Source organism: Pleurodeles waltl, chromosome 6, assembly GCF_031143425.1.
Source record: "Pleurodeles waltl isolate 20211129_DDA chromosome 6, aPleWal1.hap1.20221129, whole genome shotgun sequence".
In the NCBI taxonomy this organism is placed as follows: Eukaryota; Metazoa; Chordata; class Amphibia; order Caudata; family Salamandridae; genus Pleurodeles; species Pleurodeles waltl.
The window spans coordinates 781107758-781133570 of NC_090445.1; the positions used below are offsets into that span (position 1 = coordinate 781107758).

The following is a 25813-nucleotide window of genomic DNA, read 5'->3' on the forward strand; positions in this document are numbered from 1 at the left end:
AGCAAGGGGATCACGTCTTGAAGTGTTACCATGTGAAAGTGATCTGATTTGATGTAAAGATTTAGTGTTCTGAGAGATAAGATGGGTCTCAGAGTTTTGTCCTTTTTGGGTATTAGAAAATACAGGGAATAAACACCTGTTCCTTTCTGATGGTTGGGTACGAGTTCTATTGCCTCTTTTTGTAACAACGCTTGGACTTCTAGTTGTAATAGATCTAAGTGCTGTTTGGACATGTTGTGTGTTCTTGGAGGCACATTTGGTGGTAATTGTAGGAATTCTATGCAATAACCATGTTGGACAATGGCTAGGACCCACGAGTCTGTAGTTATTTCTTTCCAATTTTTGTAATAATCTGTGAGTCTTCCCCCCCCCCCCCCCACACTGGTGTTATGTGTTGGGGATTTGTGACACTGAAGTCACTGTTTAGTTTGTGGGGCCTTTGGGCTTTGGAATTTCCCCCTGGTTTCAGGGAACTGTCCACCTCTATATTGTCCCCAAAAGCCTCCTCTTTGGTACTGGCCCTGGTATGTGGGTCTGGCTTGTGAGGTTGAGGGTTCTGTGCTTTGGGCTCGAAACCCCCCTCTAAAGTGTGGCTTTCTAAAGGTGCCTCTGCTTTGTGGGGAGTAGAGCGCGCCCATGGCTTTGGCCGTGTCAGTGTCCTTCTTTAGCTTCTCTATAGCTGTATCCACCTCCGGCCCAAACAACTGTTGTCCATTAAAAGGCATATTAAGCACAGCTTGTTGGATCTCTGGCTTAAATCCGGAGGTGCGGAGCCATGCGTGTCTCCGAATAGTGACCACTGTATTCACAGTCCTGGCGGCTGTGTCCGCTGCGTCCATTGCCGATCGTATCTGGTTGTTGGAGATACTTTGGCCCTCCTCCACCACTTGCTGTGCACGCTTTTGAAACTCCTTGGGAAGATGTTCAATAAAATGCTGCATTTCCTCCCAATGAGCCCTGTCATATCTTGCCAATAAAGCCTGTGAATTGGCAATGCGCCATTGATTGGCTGCCTGTGCTGCAACTCTTTTCCCCGCTGCATCAAACTTGCGACTTTCTTTGTCTGGTGGTGGTGCATCCCCAGAAGTCTGTGAGTTTGCCCTTTTGCGTGCTGCGCCTACTACCACTGAGTCAGGTGTTAGTTGTTGTGTGATGTACACAGGGTCTGTCGGGGGAGGCTTGTACTTTTTTTCGACCCTAGGTGTAATGGCTCTGCATTTGACGGGGTCTTGAAACACTTGTTTTGCATGTTTTAACATCCCTGGTAACATCGGCAGACTCTGGTACTGGCTGTGTGTTGACGACAAAGTATTAAATAGAAACTCATCTTCAATAGGTTCAGCATGCAGTGCTACATTGTGAAAAGTAGCTGCTCTGGACACCACCTGCATGTAAGCAGTACTGTCTTCAGGTGGTGACGGCCTTGCTGGGTAGCAGTCTGGGCTATTGTCAGATACTGGTGCATCATATAGATCCCATGCATCTGGGTCATCCTGGGTCATCCCTGTGTGCGTTGGAGATTGCATCATAGGGGGTGTTGTAATTGGTGATAGTTGCGGTGAGTGCTGTGGCGATGGTTGTGGCGAAAAACGTGGTGGAGTTTTTTCTTTCGCCACCTTTGCTTTAGGCTGTTTCTCTGTGTCTTGGAAAGCAAGTTTCCTTCTCATTTTAATAGGCGGAAGAGTTCTTATTTTCCCTGTTTCTTTTTGAATATGGAGCCTTCTTTGTGTATAGTCTGGCTCCCCCATCTCTAATTCTTGTCCAAATTGATGGCCTTGTAGTTGTGCTGAAAGGCCTTGTTCTTCTGAATAAGAACTTTGTTTCGGCTCCGATGCTGGGTGTTTCGGCACCAAAACTTTTTCCACAGTCTTTTTCGGCTCCGAAGCCACCTTTTTCGGTTTCGGGGTGCCGATCTCTCGGTGGTGACTTTGCTTGGAGCCGGTATCTCTGTGTCGAGTTTGGTCGGAGCCAGTATCTCGGTGCCGAGTATACTCTGGGCCGGTATCTCGACCGGAGTCGGATGTCTTCGACACGTCTGTGCCCTTTTTCGGTGCCGATGGTTGGTCACCGAGTTTACGGGTTAAGCCATGGCCTGCCGGCGGTGGCGTCCCCTGGGCCTTCATGATTTTGACGTGAGTTTTGGCTGGGGCAGGTTTACTCACGGTTTTCGCCGGCTGCTCACTTTCGGCCTCGTCCGAGTCCGAATCGGCGATGGAGAAAGTCTCCTCTTCTTCTACGTCGCGGTGTGCTGACGGCGTCAATGCCATTTGAAGCCTTCGAGCTCTCCGGTCCCTTAGCGTCTTCTTTGAAAGAAACGCCCGACAGGCCTCACAAGTATCCTCTTTGTGTTCGGGGGACAAACACAAATTACAGACCAAATGCTGATATGTGTAAGGATACTTATTGTGGCATTCGGGGCAGAAGCGGAATGGGGTCCGTTCCATGAGCCTTGAAGACGCACGCGGTAGGGCCGACCAGGCCCCGCCGGGGGATAGAAGCCCCGAAGGGCTACCGGAGCTCTTCTTTTATTCAGTGCCGATCTGCTATAACTAACCTGATACCGAACGCAAACAATACCGTCGAATTTTCCGAGATTTAACTAACTTTCCGAACCGAAACACGGAGCGAAGAGGAACACGTCCGAACCCGATGGCGGAAAGAAAACAATCTAAGATGGAGTCGACGCCCATGCACAATGGAGCCGAAAGGGGAGGAGTCCCTCGATCTCGTGACTCAAAAAGACTTCTTCGAAGAAAAACAACTTGTAACACTCCGAGCCCAACACTAGATGGCGGGATATGCACAGCATGTGTATCTGCAGCTACACGTGCCATCGAACATATATATATATTGCGTCAGTAGGTAGTTCAAATGAGGGCCATTTTGCCCATAGAGAGTTTTTTGTTTTGCCAAAATCTACGGCGCTGCTTAGTGAATTAGACCAAGTTTGGCAGAAAGCTAGGTCTTGGTCCAGAAAGCCCACTTTTTGTGATTTGGTGTAAATCCCTTCAGTAGTTTTGGAGAAATTAGAGTTTAAATAGTAAAGATATATAGGGAAGCGGATCCTCCGCTGACTAAACTGTCCCTGTGCTGATATCTGACTGGCTGCCAACACTTCAGCAAGGAACTGGTGGCAACAATATTGGGACTATGCTTCAACTGAGTCCCACAAAAAAGTAAAAAAAGAAAAGGGGCCAGGGTAGAGTCACCCTGACCCCCTAAGCTCTGGGGATTTTTTTTTTTTTTTAATGTCGACAGGAATACGCCGAAAATTTAACAAAAAAAAACAAAAAAAACAATGTGTGGTCTCCTAGAGACATTTACATTTTGAGTCGCAGAGAGGATGGGGGGTTCCCAGTGACAAGGTCCAGACAGCATTTACATTTTGAACGTGACTTGGGGAACGGGGGCTCCCGTCCACCTCCCTAGGGCAAAATCATCAATGAAATGCAGGAGGTGGCGCTTGGTCCCCCCTCAGCCCCAGGGACCGCCACCTCTTCGGGCTTTAATGAAATTTCATGTTTGGGTGCTGGGGGGAATGGAGCCCTGCTCCTCCCCCACAGGCCTGTGGACTGCCACTGCCCTGGGGCTTTAATGAAATACAGTCTGCAGAAGGGGGTAGCCGGCACACAGACAGTGCCAGAGATCTCCACCTCCCCGGGGCTTAAATCAAATAGAGTGCAGGGCCTCCCCCCTCATTCTGCACCCCCCCCCCTCCATCCCCCCCCCCCCCCCAACATGTCCAGGTACCACCACCTCCCGGGGGCTAAACTAAAAGAATGAAGGGGATCTGTTGAGGACCCCCAGCCCCAGGGACCACCACCACCTCCATGGGACTGTTTTACTATTGAGGGAGGCCATAGATGGCCCTGGGGGCTGCCACCCCCAGGGCTAGCTCCTGCTATGTCCTGGGGGGCCCAACCCCAAGACACACATGTTTGCTCTGACTTGGCAGGAGCTTTGACACCTCCTGTCAAGTCAGAGCAAACACTTCATTCTCTGCAAGAGAGCTGTCAAACAACTCTCACTTGCAGAGAGTAAAGCTTTCATTCGTTTCCCTGTGCACAAATACGCATGCAGGAAAATAGATGAAAACATTGCTCCCACAAGCAGGGAGCTGCAATTTAAAGCGAAGCGAAAGATGGATTGTTATTCCAATGGACTCCCCAATCAATTACTTCAAAGAGTCAGACTAGCAAGATGTTTGGTAAGAATTTTAAAGTTATGTTTGGATGCTAAGCAGCATCTTGTGCTGTCAGTGGGCTAAAGGTTGAAATCCTAGAATAGTTTGGCAGTGCGTTCTTTTATTTTCTAGTGTTTTTACTACTAAACATTCCTAGTGATGGAACATTTTCCACTCGAAATTTGTGGGTTGAATGTTGTTACTAGGGCAGTATTGAGGATAGATATGCGGTAGGAAAATTTGGCAGGATATGCCTTTGGCATGGGCTTGCCTTCAGCCAAACCTTTCACAACAGCCAGTGTCTCATCATCCAATCTCGTCCCTGAACGAGTTATTGCAGCAACAGAAGCTGGGGCTACTGCTGACTCGGCTGCTTCATCAGCCAAGGTATTGCCAGTAACGTGTATTCCAACACGGTGATGTCCCAATGTATGAACTACATGGACATTTGGTAGTGGTTTCACTCAGATCCGCAACTTTCCCCCACAGAAGTCTGTGTTTAATGGTGTTGCCTTTTGAATATCTGAAACCATTCTGGCGCCTGTAATGCAGGTATTCACTGAAGGACTGGACACAATGATACAAATCAATGACAATTAACGTTAACTGTCCTACATCCGTGTGCTCCAGTGCCATCAAAGCCTTAAGCTCTGCTAACTGTGCAGTGCAGTCCCCTGGGGTCTGCTTGTTTAAGTGTTTTGTGGATGGAATTCACCATCTTTCATGTAGTCACTCATGACCACACAGGCTGCGGAGTATTGATGTTTAGAGCCTACTGCATGCTGGGCTGAGCCATCAGTGTACATTTTGCTGGAACTGGTTATTCAACTTCATATTGTAGGAATTCTTGAGTTTGAAATATTAGGTCAAAAACATAGTCCACATCAGTGGCTGTCAGACATTGCCCACTGAATCCAACATGGATGTAGTTAGGAACGCTGGATTTGGTGACCGCCTCAAGGACTGGGATCGGAAATGCGACAATGATGCGTTTCCCTTGGGCCAGCAGTCTCTCTTTATTGACAGCTATCTGAAAACCAGTCTGAATCTTTTCTGTAGTAGCAAAGCATTGTTCAGCTGTGGAATACAAATGTGATTTGTATGCAACAGGGACGGTAGCACCCTCATTTAATGTTACATAGGTGAAACCAATGGCACCAGCAATTACCCCCAATGACAAAGTGTGTTTTGTTGTCTCTTGTAAGTGTTTAGCTGCAAGCATGTCTTGTTGCTTTGCTCTGAGAATGTGTGTGTGTTCGACTGTCCAATATTTTCTTGAAAAGTCAAGACGTATTAAGTCATATAATGGTTTGATGCATTGTGCATAATCTGGAATGTAAGTCCTGCCAAAGTTTAAAAAGCCCAACAGTGACTGGAGCTTTTTGATAGTGTTTGGTGGTTGAAGTTGTACGCTTTTTTCTAAAAATTGGGGTGCTAAGCTCTTGCCTTCATCTGATAATTTGTATCCCAAAAACAGGACACTAAGGAAGACTATTTTTTTTTAAATTGAATTTGTAGCCTAATTCGGCAAATCCCACAACAATGCAGCCCACCCATCTTACATGCTGAACAAGATCATCATACATAAAGGTAGATATCATCTACATAGGACAATGCTCAGGGCCAATGTCGTGTAAAACTGAAGTAACACGAGCTGAAAACAATCCTGGACTGTTTTTATACCCTTATGGGAGTCGACAATATTCTTTTGTGAGCCTAAGGTGAAAGTAGTCCCTACTTTCAGGCGCTATATTCTGTCAGAAAAAAACGCTGGTAATATCCAAGGTTGTTTTGTATTTTTTGTGCACTACATTGTTAATAAGTGCTGTACTGTGTGCATTTTGAAAGGTATACTTGTGTGTATGACTATTTAAATGTCTGTAGTCTAAGACTTTTCTATACAAGTGGTCCGGTTTGGGGTCTTTGTTGAGGGAAGTTTCTCTTCTTTTTTAACAGCAGCTTCTGATGAGTGCAGGCAGTCCTTTTTTGGTTTCACATACTCAGTTTGCTGCTCGTACCGCTCACCTCTCTCACTGCATTTATATAGTGAGTCCTGAAGGAACAAGATTGGCATGTACCAGTATATTGATATCTATCAGGCGTTTTTATATTATCCCTATTTCTAAGATTATAGCGATTTTGAGGGGTCTCCGAATGCGGAGATTCTCCGCTTTCTTTTTTTAAGTGTTTTGTTTTTGTTTATTCCAGCGTTTTTCAGAACCCACAGGTGCTTGCTTGGAAGAATACCTATTGGATTTACCCTGCAATTGTGGTTTAATTGGTCTGGCTCTCCGACTATCTTGACCATTACTAGAGGAGATCTCGGCGATAACCTTTGGCAGCTCGCGTTCTTGATCCTGTACAGGAGTGTCCTGAAGCTGCATGTGCATTGCTAGTGCAACTGCTTCCCCTTTAAGGTTGCTTAATATTATTGAAGCTATGGTGGCAAAATTGCCCATTAATTGCATCCCCAAATCTAGGGCCAGGGCAGCCCCGTATTCATTTTGAATTTGTTTTAACACTTTTGGAAAATGGGCCTGTGTCCGTGCACCATGTGAAGTAGTATAGAGCATGGCAAATACCATGCCCAAAGTATTGCAGTTATCTACCGCGGGAAACATTCCAATTGGCAAGCACATAGTAACTATTCTCTGTTTATCCTGCGGTCCCGTATGAGGAAAAACTGCTTCCAGCGCATTTATTTTTTCAGCTAACCAAAAAGGAATCTCTGCCCGTTTGGCGGGTACTTTACCCACGATTGAATTTACAGTCGCAGGGTTAATGCCTGGCGTGACTGCATGTGGTTGCGCTAGGGCAGCTCATATACCATTGGTTGGGTTGGTATTTAATGTTTGCATTACAAACTGTACCAACAGTCTGTATACTGCTGTAAGTTCAGGGCACAAGCGGCAAACCTCAGTTTCTGCCAAGGTGGCTGCATCAGGGTGCGGTGAATATGTGGCCGATAAAGGTCAGGTAGGGCCATCACTGCTCAGAGGACGTAACCTAATGTGTAATTTTGTGTGTGGTAGGGTACCATCAAGCCAGTTATTATGATCTTAAAAAGATAGAGGCATCTCTAAATATGTATAAGCTCTGCATTGTGCAGGTGTGTAGTGATGAAATGTATTAGTGTTCCCATCAACTGCTGCAAAGGTGACCAAAGAATAGAATATTTCTGTTCTGTAGACTGAATGAGCCTCAACTACAAATGTTAAAGGACCCACCTGGGCTGTGAGGCCAGTTGCTAACAAATGAGCAGTGAGGGGAGGTCACATGTTTATTGCAATTACCACCTGTTGTGGGTTCGCCATGGAGGATATACCTGTTCAGAGATTAGGACACCAATGGGGATTGATCCTTTGAAGGTTCAGGCTTGAACAACCTACAGCATTGGATGGGTGCTGAGGAGGAAATCCTCAATACCACGGACGTCCCCATAAATGGTATTGGGGTGCCTTTAGCACGCATTGAGACAGAGATATTCAGGAGGATCCGAAAATCAGTAACTTACCAAAGGTTGGCAGCGCCATGTCGCAAGGACTTTCATTATCCTAATGAGGCTGTTGGGTTCGGGCGGCAGCATCACCTGAATTGTGGGAACAGAGTCCAATCACACACCATGTGACAACTGCTGGCCTAATCAGTTTCTGGCCAATTAACAGCGCCTCATCTCTGCCCAAGAACAGGAATGATTTGTGGCAACTATGCCCATGGTAAGATGGCTTCTCAGGGATCTCATCCTTTTCTTTCAGTTACATTAGTCTCACATTTCCAAAGACAGAGGCAGAATATGGTTTAATAAGATTTACTGAATCAGCTGCATCCTAGATAGAATGGCATGAACTGCAATAATTAGAATGATGAAACATAACAGAAGCAAAACAGTGACAAAAAAGTGAAACAAAGGAAACGTCCTGCCATACTGTCACTATGCGTAATATATGAAGTTCCTACCTAACCTATGTTAGAGCACAGCATGATAAGCCCTTATCCGCCCTGCAGGATTCCCTCCTGGGAAGACATCATCCCCAAAACAAGAGCAAGGAAGCCTGTTGTCCATAGAGACACCATCCCCATGTTCGCCAGGGAACCAGTGGTCCCACCAAGTAGCTGTAGCAAAATCAATCAGCATGCAGTTATGATCATCTGGCTGGTATCTCCCTCTAACATGCATGGGACAGAAGTGTTTTTATACTAAAACACCTGATATTCAGAGAAAATGTCCTCACATAAGGAGGTTTGTGTTTCTGCAAACATAGGAGACGTAGTGTACCATTTGTGCCGGCAACCCTATTTTGCTGCAGCCTTGAAGAAAGCACACATGGAAAAGAATGTTTTGCTAAGAAATGCAATGCTTTCCTAGGCAAAAGAACAAATACATAAAGAAAATAAAACACCACCAAAAATGTGGCTTATTCTGAAATAATAAAAATGAAGCAAAACAACATTTAACTGGGCTAAAGGGCACAAGCGGCAGGCCTAGTTGCTAAAATAACGTGCTCAGAGACATCACTAAACTCCCCGTACTCTCTCCCTTTTCTCTCCTCTCTCTTTCCCTCCTCTCTCTCCCCCTTCCCCCTCCTCTCCCCCCCACAGGGGCTGGCCGCAGGTCAACTTCACCGCGCAGTCTAAGATTGGGTGGTTATAGGGGGTTGGTTACAGGGCTTGGCCGCAGGCCAGGCCTTGCAGCCAGCCTCCGCTGTGCCTGGCAGTGGTTGGATTAACATATACTAATGAAAATTACTGTAAGTAAAAAAAAAAAACAACACAAAGGGTACAGGGACATTATAGTTAGGCTCACATTTTAAACGTACACAACCATATAAATGCACCTGTTGTGGTTAGAGTTCTTAAGGAACAATAATTAATGCCCTAAGGTAACTAAACCCGCGACTTCGCTATGCACAGTTTTCTCATCAATAATTTTACTGCAAATGTTACAGAGATATTATCAATGATGTCATAAAAGATGTCATGAGTGATGTAATATCTGAGGTAATTAGCAGTCCCTGGTGAGGGCACGAGTTGTGGTTACCTTAGGACATGAGTTATAGTTACTATTACAGCTGAATTTCTATGGTTTTGTACTTTTAAAATGTGAGCCTAACTATAAAGTCCCTGTACCCTTTGTGTTTTTTAAGTTAATTTCTATGTTTTTTAAAATTCTATTTCCTAATTATAACGACCCTTTAACATTTGTTTCAGTGAATTTCTATGTTTTGTTTTACCGTAAAGTAATTTTACTTACTATGAGTTAATCCAACAATCGCTGCACAATGCCAGGGCCTGGCACCAGGCACTGTTGCCAGCCCAACGCCACGCCACACACTACCTTTGGCCGTGTGCGGAGAAGGGTTGGCCGCAGGGCCTGGCCTCTGACCAGGCCATGTGGTCATCCTACTATAACCACCCAGCCCCGTGCCACAGGGGTTGGGTCTCCGCAGCAGTTAACAAGAAAGAACCCACTCGTCGCAGTCACTACAAGAGATATTGTGCTAAAAAAATAAATAAAAAATAAGCTAGGATGTAAACACCTCCATCAAGGTTTACAGATAACTTTTCAAGGTCGAAATGCAGAGGAAAAAAAACTGTTGCTTTGCCTTCACCATGAGCAATAAATTTTGATAATTAGTACTATAAAGAAGTAGAGCTTCAACTTGAGCACCTGCTTTGTTTATATCTGTAAATGCTTCCCGTTAAGGTTTTACTTCTGCGCAGTGAGTATTGTGCCAGAATGAATCCTGCCCTGCGTATTTTGTGTAGAATGCCTACTCAACTGGAGTAGTTTGTACTGGCTTATTAGCAAGTGCTACCTTGTTGATTAAATGTGTAGTGTCTCCAGTGAAGACGTGTGTCTGAAACTGTGCCACTGTGATTGTTCCTTGAGTTTCTTCATCAGAATACTTTAGAGGTTGGAAGTGCATAGAAAACAAACTTGGATGATTTGTACTTTACAGAAACAATTGCTTCTGTTGTTTTTTTCCATGTTGTGAGACAGCAGGGGAAGCCTCAAGGCCCCCGCTGTCCCAGCCGACTCCCTACCTCCTGTGGAAGCCGGCATTGTCCCTGCACGCAGGGAGCTCCTGTAAATGCAGATCTCTGCATGCAGGAGCACTACTTTCATCTCTTTCCCTGCCCACATGTCTGCAGGCAGGGAAAGAGATGAAATCTCAGCTTTCAGCTGGCGGGAGCATTTTTAAAGTTCACGCTTGCTGAAACCTTAGTGTTTGCTTTTGCTTGGCGGGAGCTGTCACAGCTCCACCCGCCAAGCAAAAGCAAATAAGTACCTCCCGAGGGTGGGCATCTCAGTAGGTAGCAAGAGCTGGCCCTAGGGGTGGCGGTCCGCAGGGCCATATATGGTTCCAGGAGGGAGAAGTGCCTTGGCCACCTCCTCTGATTTTAACGGGCCGGACTCAGGGAGGCGGTGGTCCCCAGGCCGTATTTGGCCCAGGAAGGGGGAGGGGGGGGGGGGGGCGGAACCCATGCAGCCCCCTCCTATATTTTAAATATATAGGTGAACACTGTCACTCTCATAATGTAAACATGGCTAGAAATATATTGTAAATAAGATATAATTTTCAGGCCTATATCCCACAGATATGGCAAGCATAGTAATATTCATCCCACAGTCAGTATTTATTTCTCTGTATATATGCAAATTATTATTAATCTGCCTAGGCTTTAGAGATATTTCCGTATTTAATCGTTCAACTTCTCTTAGATGTTTAAGAGTAACAGAAAAGTTTAGGGTAATTTTGATTATGTTTTGATTGTCATAAGTTTTTGTAGGGGACTACGTGTCCCAGAATTCACTTGGGTGGAGGTAGGAAAATTAACTATAAATAGAGATTCATGGGAAGGTTTTCTTTGCAAACTGTAATCAAGACCGTGAGGTTGAAACGCGTTGGGGGTGTCTTCTTACACTCTTTTTGAATAGAAGCAATAAAACTCTCCTGGAGTGCAAACAAGTCAATTGTTTGACAATTGTTGGTGTTGGAGATTGTGGAGGAATGGTCCTTTCCTCACGTTTGCACCCATGATATATATATATATATATATTTTTTTTTTTTTCTGGCGAGACTCCAGGGGAATCCCTGGACCAAGGGTAGGAGGTTAGGGTAACAGTACCCTGACCCTTTTTTTTTGTTTTTGTGTTACTTTTTGTTTGGACCCAAAATGGCTGCCAACACTTCCTCGTTGAAGTGTTGACAGCCAATCAAATCTCAGCAAGAGATCACAACTATTTGTGAAGTATTTGCGTTTCTAGATATACAAAACTGGACTTCCTTTAATATTTCATAAAATACTGAATGAATTTACACCAAACAAAAACAATGACCTGCATACCAAAATCTACCTTTCTGCAAGATTTGGCATATTTCCGTCCAGCGATTCGGGCTGTAGTCGTGCCTATTAGCATGGGAAACACTTGTTTTGACCCCCCCCCCTTTTTCTAAGCCCCAACTTGACGGATTGACCTGAAACTTTCGATGCACAACAAGGCCCAACTGGACACTTTTTTGGAAAAGTTTGTGTAGATTCTTCAAACACCGCCAAAGATGTAGGCAACTGAATCTGCAGCACTACATGCCACGAACAGATGTACACTGGGTAAGTGACATTTTCCATTCGATGGCATGTGTAGCTGCAGATACACATGCTATGCATAGACTGCAAAGCAGTTAGTACTCCCAAAAGGCGGTGGCTAGCCAGTTGAAGTTGTTTGAAACTTGGCCTACAGTGACTTGTTGCTGTGAGAATACATCAACACAGTAGTGTTCTGTAAATGTATGAGGGGTTGACCATATAGCTGCTTTACATTTGTCAATCATTGGTATGTTTCCTAAAAAGACATTGTTGTACCCTTCTTTCTTGTAGAATGTGCTTTAGGAGTGATCAAAAGTTGTCTTTTTGCTTTGATATAACATGTTTGTATACATCTAACAATCCATCTTGCTATACCTTGTTTTGATATAGGATTGCCTGTATGTGGTTGTTGGAAAGTAACAAAAAGTTGTTTTGTTTTTCTAAAATCTTTAGTTCTGTCTATGTAGTACATAAGAGCTCTTTTGAGATCTAGGATATGAAGAGCTCTTTCTGCCACAGAATCTGGCTGTGGCAAGAAGACTGGCAATTCCACTGTTTGATTGATGTGAAAAGGAGATACTACTTTTGGTAGAAATTTTTGATTTGTTCTTAGTACAACCTTATGTTTGTGCACATGGAAAAAAGATTCTTCAAGGGTGAATGCTTGTATTTCACTAACGCTTCTTAAAGAAGTAATAGCCACAAGGAAGGCGACCTTCCATGTTAAAAATTGAATTTGGCAGGAGTGCATGGGTTCAAAAGGTGGTCCCATGAATCCGGTGAGTACAATATTTAAATTCCATGATGGAACAGGCTGTGTTCTGGGTGTAATGATGCGTTTTAATCCTTCCATGAAGGCTTTGATAACAGTAACTCTGAATGGAGAAGTATGTTGAATAGTTTATAAGTATGCAGATATTGAAGTAGGGTGTATTTTTATGGATGAAAAAGCCAAATTAGATTTCTGTAAATGAAGTAAATAGCATACAATATGTTGTACAGATGCTGTAAGTGGATCTATGGTCTTAGATTGACAATAGTAGACAAATCTTTTCCACTTGTTTGCGTAGCACTGTCTAGTAGTAGGTTTTCGTGCTTGTTTAATTACTTCCATACATTCTGATGGAAGATCTAAATTCTATGACTTCAGGAGCCAAATTGCTAGATTGAGAGCATTGGGGTTTGGATGCCTGATTTTACCTTAGTTTTGTGTTAACAAACCTGGTCTGTTTGGGAGTTTGGAGTGAGGTACTACAGATAGGTCTAATAGTGTTGTGTACCAAGGCTGGCATGCCCATGTTAGTGCTATTAGTATCATGTTGAGTGACGTTTGACGTAATTTATTGACTAGAAATGGAAGGAGTGGTGGAGGGGGAAAAGCGTAAGCAAATATCCCTGACCAATTGATCCATAGAGCATTGCCCTTGGATAGGGGATGTGGGTGTCTGGATGCAAAGTTTTGGCTTGTTGCGAATAGATCTATGTCTGGTGTTCCCCACTTTTGAAGTACTTGGGAGTGAATCTCCCATTCGTGTGGCGATTTCTGCTGACGAGATCTGCCAACTGATTGTCTATTCCTGAATGTATTGTGCTAGTAGATGAATTTGATTGTGGATTGCCCATATCCAAATTGTTTGGCCTAGAAGGGACAGCTGAGATGAATGTGTCCCTCCTTGTTTGTTGAGATAATACATGGTTGTCATGTTGTCTGTTTTTATGAGAACATTCTTGTTTGAAAAAGAGGCTGAAATGCTTTTAGGGCAAGGAATACAGGTAATAATTCTAAGTGATGTATGTGTAGCTGTTTCTGTTTGACATCCCATTGCCCTTGAATTGATTGATTGTTTAGGTGAGCTCCCCAACCAATCATTGATGCATCTGTTGTAATTCTGGTCTGAGACACAGAGTCTTGGAACAACCGCCCCTTTATTAAATTGCTGCAATTCCACCATTGAAGGGACATGTGTTTGGCGGTCCATCAACACTAGATCTTGAAGTTGACCGTATGCTTGTGACCATTGCGGTGCAAGGCACTGTTGTAAGGGCCTCATGTTTAATCTTGCATGTGGGACTACTGCTATGCAAGATGCCATCATTCCTAGAATCCTCATGATAAATCTCACAGTGTATTGTTGATTTGGCTGTAGGACTGGTATTACATTTTGGAAAGCTTGTATCCTTTGTATATTTGCTAGTTAAGTATTTAGGATAGCACCCAGGTACAGTTGTACTTGTGCTGGTTGAAGGTATGACTTGGTAGTTTATAGAAAACCCTAGTGTATGCAGAGTTTCTATCACATAACGAGTATGTTTTTGGCATTGTGTAAGATTGCTTGATTTTATTAGCCAATCGTCTAGATATGGAAAGACATAGATGTATTGTCTTCTTAAGTATGCCGCTACTAGTGCTAGACACTTTGTGAACACCCTTGGAGCTCTTGTTATGCCAAATGGCAATACTTTGAACTGGTAGTGTTTTCCTGCTATGACAAACCTGAGGTATTGTCTGAGGGCTGGGTAGATGGGTATGTGGAAATATGCATCCTTGAGGTCTAGAGCAGTCATAAAGTCTTGTTTTTGCAGTAGTGGAATAACATCTTGCAGAGTTACCATGTGAAAATGCTCTGACAAGATGTATAGATTGAGGGGCCTGAGGTCTAATATGGGCCTGAGGGTGCCATCTTTTTGGGGAATTAGGCAGTATAGTGAGGATACTCCTGTTCCTTGTTGGGACTGTGAAACTAATTCTATTGCTTGTTTAAACAGTAGAGATTCTACTTCTTGTTGTAACAGAACTGTATGTTCGGGGGACAACTTGTGGTGTCTTGACGGAATGTTTGGAGGGGTGGATATCAATTCTAGGCAATAGCCATTGCGGATAATTGATAATACCCAGTTGTCTGTGGTGATATTTTGCCAATGAGAGTGGAACTGCTGTAGTCTTCCCCCCACAGGAGATGTGTGGAGTGGAAGCAAGGGAAGGAATTTACTGTTTAGGTTGTGTTGTTGTTTGTTTAGAGGTTTGGAATTTACCTCTATTTCTGAAGTATTGACCGCTATAGGATCCTCTAAACCCACCTTAATACTGCGTTTGTTGTGGTTGCTTCGTTTGGGAGGTGGAAGCCTCTGAGGATTGTGGCTTAAAACCTCCTCGAAACTGTGGCCTGCGAAATGAACCTCTACATGGGATGGTGTACAAAGCAGCCATTGCTTTCGCAGTATCGGAGTCCTTCCTCCGTTTTTCAATAGTGGTGTCCACTTTTGGGCCAAAGATGTGCTTTTTATCAAGAGGCATGTTAAGTACAGCCTGTTGAATTTCTGGTTTAAAACCAGAGAAGCGCAGCCATGCATGTCTTCTGATTGTGGTGGCAGTGTTTACGCTCCCTGCAGATGTATCAGTAGCATCAAGGGCAGATCTTATTTGATTATTGCTAATCGCTTGCCCCTCTTCTACTACTTGCTGTGCCCTCTTCTGGTGCTCTTTTGGGAGATGCTGTATAATATCCTGCATTTCATCCCAATGTGCCCTATCATACCATGCTAGAAGTGACTGAGAATTTGCAATTCTTCACTGATTTGCTGCCTGTGTAGCAACTCTTCTCCCTGCTGCGTCAAATTGTCTGCTCTCCTTATCAGGAGGAGGTGCATCTCCTGAAGACTGTCTATTTGCCCTCTTTCTTGCTGCACTGACTACCACCGAGTCTGGAGGAACCTGGTGAGTAATGTAATCTGGGTCAGAGGGTGCAGGCTTGTACTTTTTATTGATTTGAGGTGTGATAATCCTAGATTTTACAGGCTCGCTAAAAATTTGGTCTGCGTGTTTAACCATGCCCGGTAACATTGGGAGACACTGGTACTTGGAATGTGTAGAAGATAGTGTATTATTAAGAAATCTTCCAATGGCTCTGAATGCCTGGTTGCCCCATGATAAGCTGCTGCCCTGGATATGACTTGGTTGTATGCAGTGGTATCTTCTGGTGGTGAAGGTTTTGATGGGTAAGTATCTGGGTCATTATCGGGGATGGGATCAGGGTCACAAAGATCACATGGGTCTGCCGTATCTCCTTGTGAATATAACAAATGTGTTTGAGAAGGCATTGGTGGTGGGCTGCTGGAGGTGAGACGGATAACTGTGGAGAATGAGGAGAAGAAGTATGAAGAGGTATTGGCTTCTCCTTTTGTTTTTGCACCTTTGCTGGAGGCTGTACAGAGACCAGTTCTTCTTGGAAAGCCAGCTTTCTTTTTGTTTTTAAAGGAGGTGCAGTGAGAATTCTTCCTGTCTCTTTATGGATGTGTATTCTGGATTGTCTCATCCACGATTTGTAAAATTCCTCAGAGGTTTTATGGGATTCTCTCAATTTTTTTAAAGTCCTTGTTCCTCTGTATATGTGGATTTTTTGGGCTCCGAAGTTTGTTGTTTTATCGGTCCAGAAAAGGTAGTGGAAGGTCTCGGCTCCAAAGCCGATTGATGAATTTTCAGCTCCGAAGAATGGGCTTTTTTTACTGGAGTCCGAAACGGAGTCTTTGACAGATTTATTTGACTCTAAAGTAGACGGAGGAGTGGCCTTTTTCGGCGCCGACCCCGAAGGACGGTCAGCAACTTTCTTTTTTCAGACTGAACCATGTCCTTCCGGCAGTGGTGTACCCACTAAATGTGGGCCATTAAATGTCTTCTGTGAAGGGGTGTAGGAGCAGACATACTCACATACTGTTCAGCTGTGATTGGTCTGTCATCTTCAGACTTGTTCTGAATCTGCCTCGGATAGAGACTGCTGACTGCACCTGCTCTTCAGCGACGTTGAGATGTTCACTGCTTTTCAATGCCATTTCAAGTCTTCTAACTCTCCAATCTCGGAGTGTCTTCTTTGATCGAAATGATCGACAGGCCTCACAATCTTCCTCCAAATGGTCTGGAGAAAGGCACAAATTACAAACCAAGTGCTGGTCTGTATAGGGGTACTTCGCGTGGCACAAAGGGCAGAATCAGAATAGAGTCCTATCCATCAGGCTTTCCACGCGGAAGGCCCGAATAGGCCTGAGTTGGGTGCACGTGCCCCGAAGGGCGAAAAAGAAGGTTCCGACTGTACTACCGGTTCGATGCTAGATGGGTAAAGCAATCGAAACAATACCGACGAATAAGGTTTTCTGAGGTTTTACAAATCGAAATCAAAAGCGAGAGCAAACACTTCCGAACCCGACCGCAGAAAGAAAACAATCTCACAATGGAGTCTATGCCCATGCGCAATGGAACCGAGAGGAGGAGTCACTTGATCCTGTGACTCCGAAAAGGCTTCTTCGAAGAAAAACAACTTCTAACACTCTGATGTCGGAAGGGATATGCATAGCATGTGTATATGCAGTTACATATGCCATCGAACATATATATATTTATTTATATATAGATATACATACACACACACACAAATACATATATATATATATATATACATACATATATATATATGTGTATCTACTCACACAAACACAAAGTCAATGCCCCTTCAGGCTTAAAGTGCAGCATAAATTATGCCACAAAAGTAGAAAGTACAAGTAGTACCTAAGTTTTAGGTGGAGAGCAGCTCCTTTATAAGGAGTGCTGTACAACACCACCAACACTCAATCTGCTCATCTCAAATGTCTGTTTTTCTAGCAGAATATTTAAGCATAGGATAAGTGGAAAAGCCATCCATGCCGAGCTAGAAAAGTGACAAGCCCTTTTCCATTATTTGGCAATGTCAGGATCAGCAAGTGATATCCATGCCAAGCTAAAAAATGGCAAAGAAATGTTCCTCTCCAGGCACAGTATTACAGCTTTGGTTTGATAAAATACCATTTAAGCTAACCTAGAACATGTAAAGGCAGCTCCTGGAACATGTTTCACATATTACATCACTCATGATATGTTCAGTGGCTGTTCAGGTGAGATTGAGGGATTGTAGGGAATCATCATCGGTCAGTCTGCAACAATTTCAAAAGGACTCGGCTTTGTTTTATGCGATGCAATGGCTCAGATTGACCAGAGGGACAAGCCCAGTGCATCTGGCCACTTCAATTTGATGTTTGAGACTATATTAGCTTATGCATAAAAATGTAATTGCTTTGTTCACTTTCCCTAATGGCTCTGGGTGATGGGCACAATGGAAATGCTATTTAAACCTCAGGGCTTTGCAGACTTCCTTAACTGCAAAGGAAACAAGCATTTACAATGCAATGGGTTTCACGTTTGCTCGAGTTAGAGCTATTAGCGTTGTAAATTCCTAACTTGACTTTTCTTGCCACAAAAACTGAAAATAAAAAGTAAAACAGTTCACATAAGCGAGTCGATTAAAAGCGCCACAGCCGCCATGAGCGTGTGCGCGAAGGAGACACACAAAAAGAAAAAAGTTCGCTCCCAATCAAAGTTATTGGCAAAAGTGTCTATGTAACAGGGTCGGTCCCAAGGCGGTAACAAAACTGTCCCAAGGAGGGACAAACGTAAAGTATCTACGTATGATACCAAAGGATTTTTGAAAGGCAAGCCCATGAGTAACAGTGATGGGCATACTGTGGGCGTGGTTAAAAGTCCAGATACATACCAAATCGTCGGAAAAGCAGTGCTTGAGCGCTGCTATGCTCAACCTAAAAAGTGGAAGCCCATAACCTTAAAAGCAACAGGGCAATTAAGTCTGTCAACAGTTTCTTGGATGCAGTAATGGCAACAGAACACCAAGCTTTAACCTACTCAAGAATATACTCACACAATCATAAGAACATACAAACAGATGCATCAATGGGACACTTGAAAGATCATTTGGAGATGGATGAAGGGGCCCCAAGAAGGTGGGCGGGCTGTAGGGGTATGGATTCCTTTCCCAATATTGTGGGCTGGATTGGTGAAACAGGAGTGACAAGTTCTGGACAAAAGGCAGCAGCATAACCGTGGGTCGCTGAGGCACAAATCATACCTTCTTTCCCGACATGGGTAATGTCATGATGCAGAAATACTAGGTTGGGAAGTAAGACTTTTGGTGCCACCATTGTACATAAGGGGTCCCTACACACTCCTGTGGGTCCCTCTGACAAACCATTTTGATTCATTGCTGTTTAAAACAGTGAACAGATCTTTACGTGCAGGCACAGAAAAAGCATCAGTTTGCAAACCATACCTTATAGCTTCACTGTTGAGATAGTGAAGCTTTTTTTGGCAGCTTGCTCTACGAGTATGCTTTTTTAAGACAATTTATCGTGCGTAGACTGATGAGCGGCATATTTTACACATCCAACTTTTAAAGGCAACATAAGGGAATTCAGCAGGTTTTGGGAGTAAATGACTTTTTTGCTAAGGGTACCACAGAGGTAAGAAACCATTGCTGCGTCCACAGTAGCATGAAAATATGGGCCACTCCAAACACACAGTTGGAGTCTGTGGATATTAAGACACATTTTCTCTTTTGGTCATAGGTGTGCCTGTTAAATCAATCTGGGGTATGGTCAAGAGTTTGGTGACTAAAGGACAGTCCATGCAATTCACCCTCTTGGGAAGTGGGTACCAATGAAGTAATGACTCAAACACATCAAAGTGATTCCAGAAGCAGTCAATAACATCTCAGGTCAGCCTGGCTCTACAGAGGTGTTGTAACTTTGTATTAAGTAGAAAGGAAGTCGCACAATAGTAAACTGCAACAATCAAGAAGAAGCCTAGCACAATATTTACTGAGATCTCTTCAAGGTGGGTTACAATGGCAACAGAGCACAAGCAAGTTAGGAGCCCTAAACTACAGGATGAAAGGCAAAGCAATTATAGGCAATGGGCTTTTTATGGTCAGTGGAGATCTTGTATCAATACTTCAAGAGCATACACTTTTATGTTAATAACAATATAATATGAAAGGCTTCCTCTCCCTCCTCAGTCCAATTCAAGGTCTCTAGGGAGTTCTTGCAGACATAATTGTGAAGGGGTCATGCCATGGCAGCAAATCTCAAACCAAATCCACTGTCTACAATATCCCACCTTTCTTATGCATTCTGACTGGCTAAAGTTTTGAGATGTTTTAAAGGATGTGAATTGACTAACAATGTTAAGTGGTTAAGCTACACTGTGCAATGCTTTTCGTTCTGCTGCTTGTTATAATTACCGTGGGATTCCCACCTCGACAACAGGAAATACTTAAATATATGAATCTATGAAAGATTTAAATCTAGAGAAGTGTCACTGTGTGACAGTCATGAAGTGTGTCAACTTCCAGATGGCTTCAGCTCGTCAGCCGACAAGCTGCACTCTCCAAACGAAATGTCATCCCCTTAATATCACACATAAGGGCAGAGAAAATAGTACTCTCTCTTTTGAAACCTTATGCCATCTTTTAACCAATTGAGAGCAAGTAAAAAGAGTCAATCTTGCACTGACTTAGAGATTGGGCGGGACAATTCAGTGCTTATAAGCTGAGGTTGAGGCACTGGAGGAGAATTAGCTTTTCCAATATTTCAGTATTATATACAAGTTCAACAGAAGTTCCCCAACTTTAGAAGACAGGCTGGAGCTGCCTGCAGTCCAATATGTGGCTGCAGAGATCTTGTTGGCATAAGGCACCTGCCCATGTGGTGTTTAGCCTGTCACTTATTCCACTATTAGTGTGGCAATGCTTCCTTGCCTCTTAAAAATCACTGGACACTTTGTGCCACCTTCTTTCGCAACGTAGTATAAAGTGATTATTTTGCCAGTTCTAACCAACATCTTTAAACTTCATGCAGGGCAAGAACACATTCAGGGATGATCTTGCAAACCCAAGTAGTAAGATGTTTATGTGCAGCATCATATCCTGAGGGGACCACTTCTTTTGTAAACATGAATCTTAGTAAGCTATCAGGTGATAACCTTTGTGGTACACAGATATGCCACTAACTCACAACTAGTTTCCACAGATGGCCCTATTCTTCATGGAAAATCATAGTCACAGATGGCATTAAGATACTACAAAATTTAGGAGGACCCTTCACCTAGCAACTGCATACTGTGGTGACTGATTTGGTTGGTATCATTTTTGACAGTCTTCTGCCTCATTACTGAAAACGTTGTATTTTCAGCCTGTCCCTGTAAAGCTGTGAACTAAGGAAAAGGGCATGCCAGGTATCCCTTTGTTCAGAGTGAGGCCAGTGATGAAACCGCCTTTGTGCAATTTGTACTGCTAGTTGCTTGCATTGGAAAGGGCTGTTAGAAGGCAGGGATCCAGACATGGGAAATCTTTCATCCCTTTGCATCAAAGTTGTGCTGGCACCAAAGTCACATACTTGGTAAACATTTGTGAAAATGTATTGACACCAAAGGGCAAAGTGTTGAATTGCTAAACATTTTGCATGAGGCAAAGCTAGCTACTTTGACAAGGGGCATGGGGATAGGGAAATACAACTTTTTCGAAATCGTAAAAAATAGTGTCTGAAGCGTGGATGTCTCCTGCTTTAACAGGTGGGGCATACTAAACCCCAGCTTCTTGATTTATTTGTTGAGTGCCTTGAAGTGAGAATAGGAGGCCACTACGCAGACTTTTTTTTTTTTTTTTACTGAAAAGAATCACTTGTGCTCATTCAACTAAATATACAAAAAGATCTTAACATCCCTTCTCAAAGGGGAATTCAGGAACAGATGGTTCTTTATTGGTCGGCCTGAGTAATGGTCTTGAAGACACAATCTGTTAAGAGTCCTTATAGGCACACATTTAAATATCATTTGTTCGAGGCGATGCACTGCCATGCTGGGAACAATCCCTTGTTTTTACTATATTTTATTATTTAAGCTTGAAATTGACATAGCTTGTCAAATAACATACACACCAAAAGAGCCACAGAAAATCAGGTTGCTTACAGATTGCAACTCTCCGTTCTCTCTTTCCCAAGCTTCTCATATTTAGTACGATTCATAAAGTGCCTCATTTCTACTTGGCAAAAAAACCTTATTTTGACACCGTACTGGTACAAAAAGGGTACGAGGTTAGGGCCAGGAAGTTAGGTTTTTCTGACCTGGTAGTGGAGGCTCTTCATCCCTTGCATTGGGTCTTGCCAGCAGCTTGCAATAGTTATCTGTTGTTCTGTCAGTAGGGCTGTCTTTGAAAGTAGTCAATATGTTGCCAACAGGGCTGAAAAAGCGTCCAAGGGAGATTGATGGTGGATTCGTTATCCATGATTCTGATATCTGAATGGCAAGTAGTAATTCACTGCTGCACAGTCCCGCAGAATATCACTATATCAATATATATTTCTATGGACTGCAGTGTCATGACTGTGATTACTAATGATGATCTGAACTGAACAGCATGCATAGGACTGTATGGCAGACCTGAGGTAAGGATCAAACTAAATGTTTCTGCACCTTCATTATTACAGGAGGCACATGAAGAACTTGCTAAGATTACATTTACTATGGTTCCCCGGAAATGACAAAATAACAACAGAATCTTACAACCAAAATTAGCTAATCACCTTTCAAGTATTTCCACAGAATTCCTCTATTGTCAAACATTCAATTTGCTGTCCAGCAGCCAAGCAGTAAGTGTTCTGACATTTCTCTTTTATAAGTGTACAGTAAGCATTATCGCTAGCTGCCATTACAAATCTATGCTTTTTAGGGGCGAGCGCAAAGCGCTCCGTCACTCTTCTAATCTCTCTTTAGGGGGGATTTTAACCACGCCCATGCCACGTCAGTTGCTTTTATTGGTTCGTGGGCTTGCCTTTTAAAATCTGCTTGTTTTCATTCGTAAAAGGCATGCATATGTCATGCCTCTTCCAATGTTTAGCCCTCCTCGAGAGCTCAGGTAAACTACTGTAAACATACGAGGCTCCATGTTTTACGTATGGTTTCTGGACTACATTTTCCTCTTTATTTCACAGCGCGACCGCACTCGTTTTTTTTTTTTTCATTTAATGTGGTAAGAAAAGTCTGGTTCCGAGTTTACAACGCTAATAACCAACTAGACGTAATGCGAGACCTGTTACATTGCAATGCTTAATTAGCAAATAATACTTGTGTTCTACACAGACTTTCTGTTTTTAGGTATTTCCAAATTTAAAACTGTGGTATGGTCTTTTGATGTTGACATGACTCCACATCCACACATCTCTATGTATCATTTTGATCACAGAACTCAATTTAGTTTGTAAACTGCACCGGACTCCTAAATTAACGTAAATGAACCGCCAAGCACCACCTCAAGTCTGCGACTGCTTCAGCTGAGTGTTTCCTACATGACAATACCAGGTTTGCAAAAGCGTTCAGATGCTTCCATTTTTTTTTTTTTTCAAGAGAGCAACCATGTTTTGTATTAGCTGGAGTGGGAAATCATTTCATGCGGAGGCCATAGTAGACTGTATTAGTCTAATATTCATGAAATAAGGGCCAACAACACAGGGTTATAAGCAAGATGGTAATAAACAGGAAAAACGTTTCCAAAAGTACAAGCCTAAACAACAGCTTATAGTCCATAAAATAGTGACAGGGGTCGGAATAAGGGGCAGCTAAAATATTGGCCACTAAGAGATACAAACATTATTAAGTACTGCTAAGAGTATTGATCCCCTTCTATTACTGGGCCTAAAGCCAGCTTGGGCAGGATCCCGTACGATGCTGGCACACAAGATATAAGTTAGTTCATGATAAACCCTTTGGCTAGCTGTGTTGTGCCTGCTCCAGTCCAGGGTAACAAGTACCAGGTAAGCGCTAGTGACAGTGTGGAGAAAGGGCAATATTTCCCTTCAACAGTTGATATGGACAACCAAACCCAATTGCTGTTACACTACGGAGAGTTATAAAAACGTAAGGCTCCCCGTCTGAGAAAGGGCTTTTCTTGAAGGGAAAGTGCTTCAGCTTTGCAAGATGAGGTCTAGTGGTGACTGGATAACAGATTCCTGGAAAGACAGGCGATCTCTTGTGCAGCCCAGATCTAGTTATCAAGTCAAAATCTAGCAGTTTGGGGGAACTGAGGTGTGTCACTGTGTGGGTGCATGATTGAGAGAGTTTATAAAATTATATTTTTAATCTTGCAATTCTGTTGAACTAATCATGAAAAATGAAAAGTATGCCCAGGTTAGCGACTGAACAATGCACATTTCTGAAGCAAACACTAGAAACTGGTCATGGTCTTGACATTAAAGGTCTGAGGAACTTATAAATGAGCATACATTCTTAAATAAACAATGTGATCAAGCTAAAAATAGCAATAGTTGCTTCAATCCCTTATTTTTAATATTACTTGGATTTTGCGTGATTATAGATAAACATATGAGGCAGAAAGAAAATAATACAGTGTTTATGTTGACTTTGGATATTACAATCACAGTATCTGTTTACACATTTTGTGTATCCTTTTTACCAAATAAACATGTTATGTATGAATCATTAAAAATGGAATTGGCCGTTGGCTACAAAAAAAACTTTGAAACACATAAAAACACCAAACTACACTGTTTTTATGAATGTAAAGTTCTAGTGGATGCTATTTCATATCTTTTATTGAAAGATATGTTTTCCAGTTTGCCATTTGCTTGGAAAATAAACAATGGAAAACCTCCAAGGTTTGCCTATTGTAAAGCATATCCCTATTGAAAAAAACAGCATGTGTCGATTAGACATCTAGTGGTTGTTCAACCCAATGTGGTGGCACTCTGCCTTAGCATGTCACAAGCTGTAGCTGCACAGAGGTCCAGGCCGACACTTCAGTGATCTTGTCAAAAAGAGCGCTATTGGAAGTTTCCAGCAGTAATTTCAGCAAAAATCTAAAGACAGCTGGCTAGTATTTTTATGGTTTGCTGAAACAAACCCCAAAAGCAGGTGTTTGTGGAAATCAAAACACGCTGCAGATGTGCAGGGAGTGTTTCCCACATCACATGGGGATCATTGTTTTATTTTCATGTTCACCGCAACTGTGTTGTTCACAAACAGCTAAAAAGAACACAGATGTCCTGCCCTACATAAGATTGGCCTTCTAAAGTTGGTGACCTTGTGGTGGATGTGCAACAAAGGCTTAAGATTTCAAACTGCACAGCTGCTCAAAGTCAGCAATCAATCTAGTAGTAGTTTATGAAGACATTGGGCTTTCAAACAAAGACACAAAATTTCATATACATCATGTGCAATAATCAATCATTTCCAAAGCATTTACTATCTTTAAAAATCTACCCACCTCACAGCCATCCAGGCAAATCCATTAGTATCAAAATGTGAGAACAATGTGTGGCAAAAAAGGACAATTGCCATTTTACAGCAAATGCCCTTCATTCCCCACGCTGTAAATGAGGCCCTTAATGAGTCTTAATAGATTTTTATACAGTCAAGCACAAACATTAAAAAAAAATAGGCACCGATATCGTGAAAACGAAAATTGAAGGAGCCAAACACAACAAATAATTAAAATGGAAAGGTAAAGAGATGTCTAAAATTATTTTAAAGCCAATCTAAGAGAGCAAAGCAATATAGCCAAAGATAAAAATGTACTCCACCTCTAGCGAGACAAGCCCAGACACATCCTCAGGAATTTTTGTAAGTTGATTAGTTGCTAAGTTCAGTTCCACCATACTTGTCCAAGTCCCAAAATCTAAAGGGAGCGAGGTCAGCTGATTGTCCTGCAAAGCAACCAAAATCATCCATGTTAAGCTTTAGTAACAACCTTCAGATACAATTCCACACAATTGCATCTAGGTGAGTAATCATTAAAGAAGAAACAGCAAAATTATACTTGTGGCACAGTATCACTCCAGCAGGACAGCACATTCTTCACAAAACGATACACAAGACTATTATGCAAGTTAGTAAAAAAAGCACAATTAAATACTAAATGCTACAGAACAATTAAGTATATCATTTTTACACTTTAGTTCTCGAGATATCATCATTTTAAACAACCAGCAAAACCAAATAGGATTGTTTTAAATTGGACTAATTAAACTTGGAGCTTAGGAAGGAGTAAAGGTAAAGTCTACCACACATAACATTAAGCCCATTTGAATTCGGAACAATAGCTAAAGACTATTAAGAAAACAGCAGATCTGCACATCTTTACAAACATAATTCACAGC

At 42.7% G+C, this 25813-nt stretch overlaps 1 protein-coding gene across 4 annotated transcripts in view; it reads right to left on the minus strand.

Annotated features, from left to right (window-relative positions):
• Positions 1-25813, minus strand: part of SHOC2 (SHOC2 leucine rich repeat scaffold protein) — a 401285-nt gene that overhangs the window by 90160 nt on the left and 285312 nt on the right. For all 4 annotated transcript variants that reach the window (XM_069239398.1, XM_069239395.1, XM_069239396.1 and 1 more), the window contains one exon: positions 25238-25360. In XM_069239398.1, coding sequence (XP_069095499.1) covers positions 25238-25360 — 123 coding nt within the window. The remainder of the gene's footprint in view (positions 1-25237; positions 25361-25813) is intronic.